Raw genomic sequence first — 884 nt, 5'->3', positions numbered from 1 at the left:
CATGCTCTGTCCTCACCAGATGAATCTCCTCTGCCTCCTCCTAATGGTACAGCCATGGCAGCATTTGGCATAGCTCAGCACGATCCATTCCAGCTTCCTCCAGTGCTTACAAGTGTAACCTGCAGCTCGGCACAAATGGGAAAGTGGAGAAGGGCAGAACACTCATCTTGCTCGAGGCAAAACCCGGTCTGCAGACATGGATGCAAGGCTTTGCCTGCCTCAGGCTCCAGCCCCGTTCCCCCCACCTTCAGGCTCTCTCATCTCAGGCACAGTTCTGGGTGGTCTTGGTGGTGACTAGGGCTGTGGCCCCCAACTCTGTGGCAGGCAGCGGGAAGCCGTGGTTGCATTCCTCGTGCCGGGGGTACACGGTGGAGAGCAGGATGATGTCGCCATCGGCATCACCCTGGTAGCATGGCCTCCGCTTTGCCCCCGCTTTGCCGGGTGGTCTCAGCATCTTCAGGCCTCCATTGAGATGTTCGCATGGGACCGGGGCCAGGGTGGCATCTCCCTCCATCACGGCAGGGTCCTGACAGCCTGGGATGGGCAGTGGGCTGGTGGCTTTCACGTTTGCTGGGAGGGAGCAAGAAAAGGGGGTTATGGGGCTTACAGAGTGGGGCAGGTGCTGGGGAGAGGGTCCTGTCCCTGGGGGCGCTGGAGCAGGCGTAGCCCGCAAGGTCCCCACCGCACCTCTCCTGCTGCAGAGCTGCTCCTGCTTACAACTGGCGTTGTGAGGAGGTGTTGCCCCCCCCTCTAGAAGACAATAGGGGAAGGCAGAAACTTGCACTTGGAGCCCTGATGCTAAGCCCTGCTGGTGCAGGGCAGCCCGGCCCATGGCTGCTCACCCTCCCCAACCACCTCACACTTAAAAATAGACTTGTTTACAC

At 60.1% G+C, this 884-nt stretch overlaps 1 protein-coding gene across 1 annotated transcript in view; it reads right to left on the bottom strand.

Annotated features, from left to right (window-relative positions):
- Positions 1 to 262: 262 nt before the first annotated feature.
- TNFRSF13C (tumor necrosis factor receptor superfamily, member 13C) overlaps positions 263 to 884 on the bottom strand; it is a 2,727-nt gene continuing 2,105 nt past the window's right edge. The window contains exon 3 of the mRNA XM_010016955.1: positions 263 to 570. Within this exon, the coding sequence (XP_010015257.1) occupies positions 263 to 570 (308 nt within the window). The remainder of the gene's footprint in view (positions 571 to 884) is intronic.

This window comes from Nestor notabilis, unplaced genomic scaffold, assembly GCF_000696875.1.
Source record: "Nestor notabilis isolate BGI_N333 unplaced genomic scaffold, ASM69687v1 scaffold21206, whole genome shotgun sequence".
NCBI classification, from domain to species: Eukaryota; Metazoa; Chordata; class Aves; order Psittaciformes; family Psittacidae; genus Nestor; species Nestor notabilis.
The sequence above is the reverse complement of the archived record's forward strand: the minus strand, read 5'-3'. Positions and strand labels throughout refer to the sequence as shown.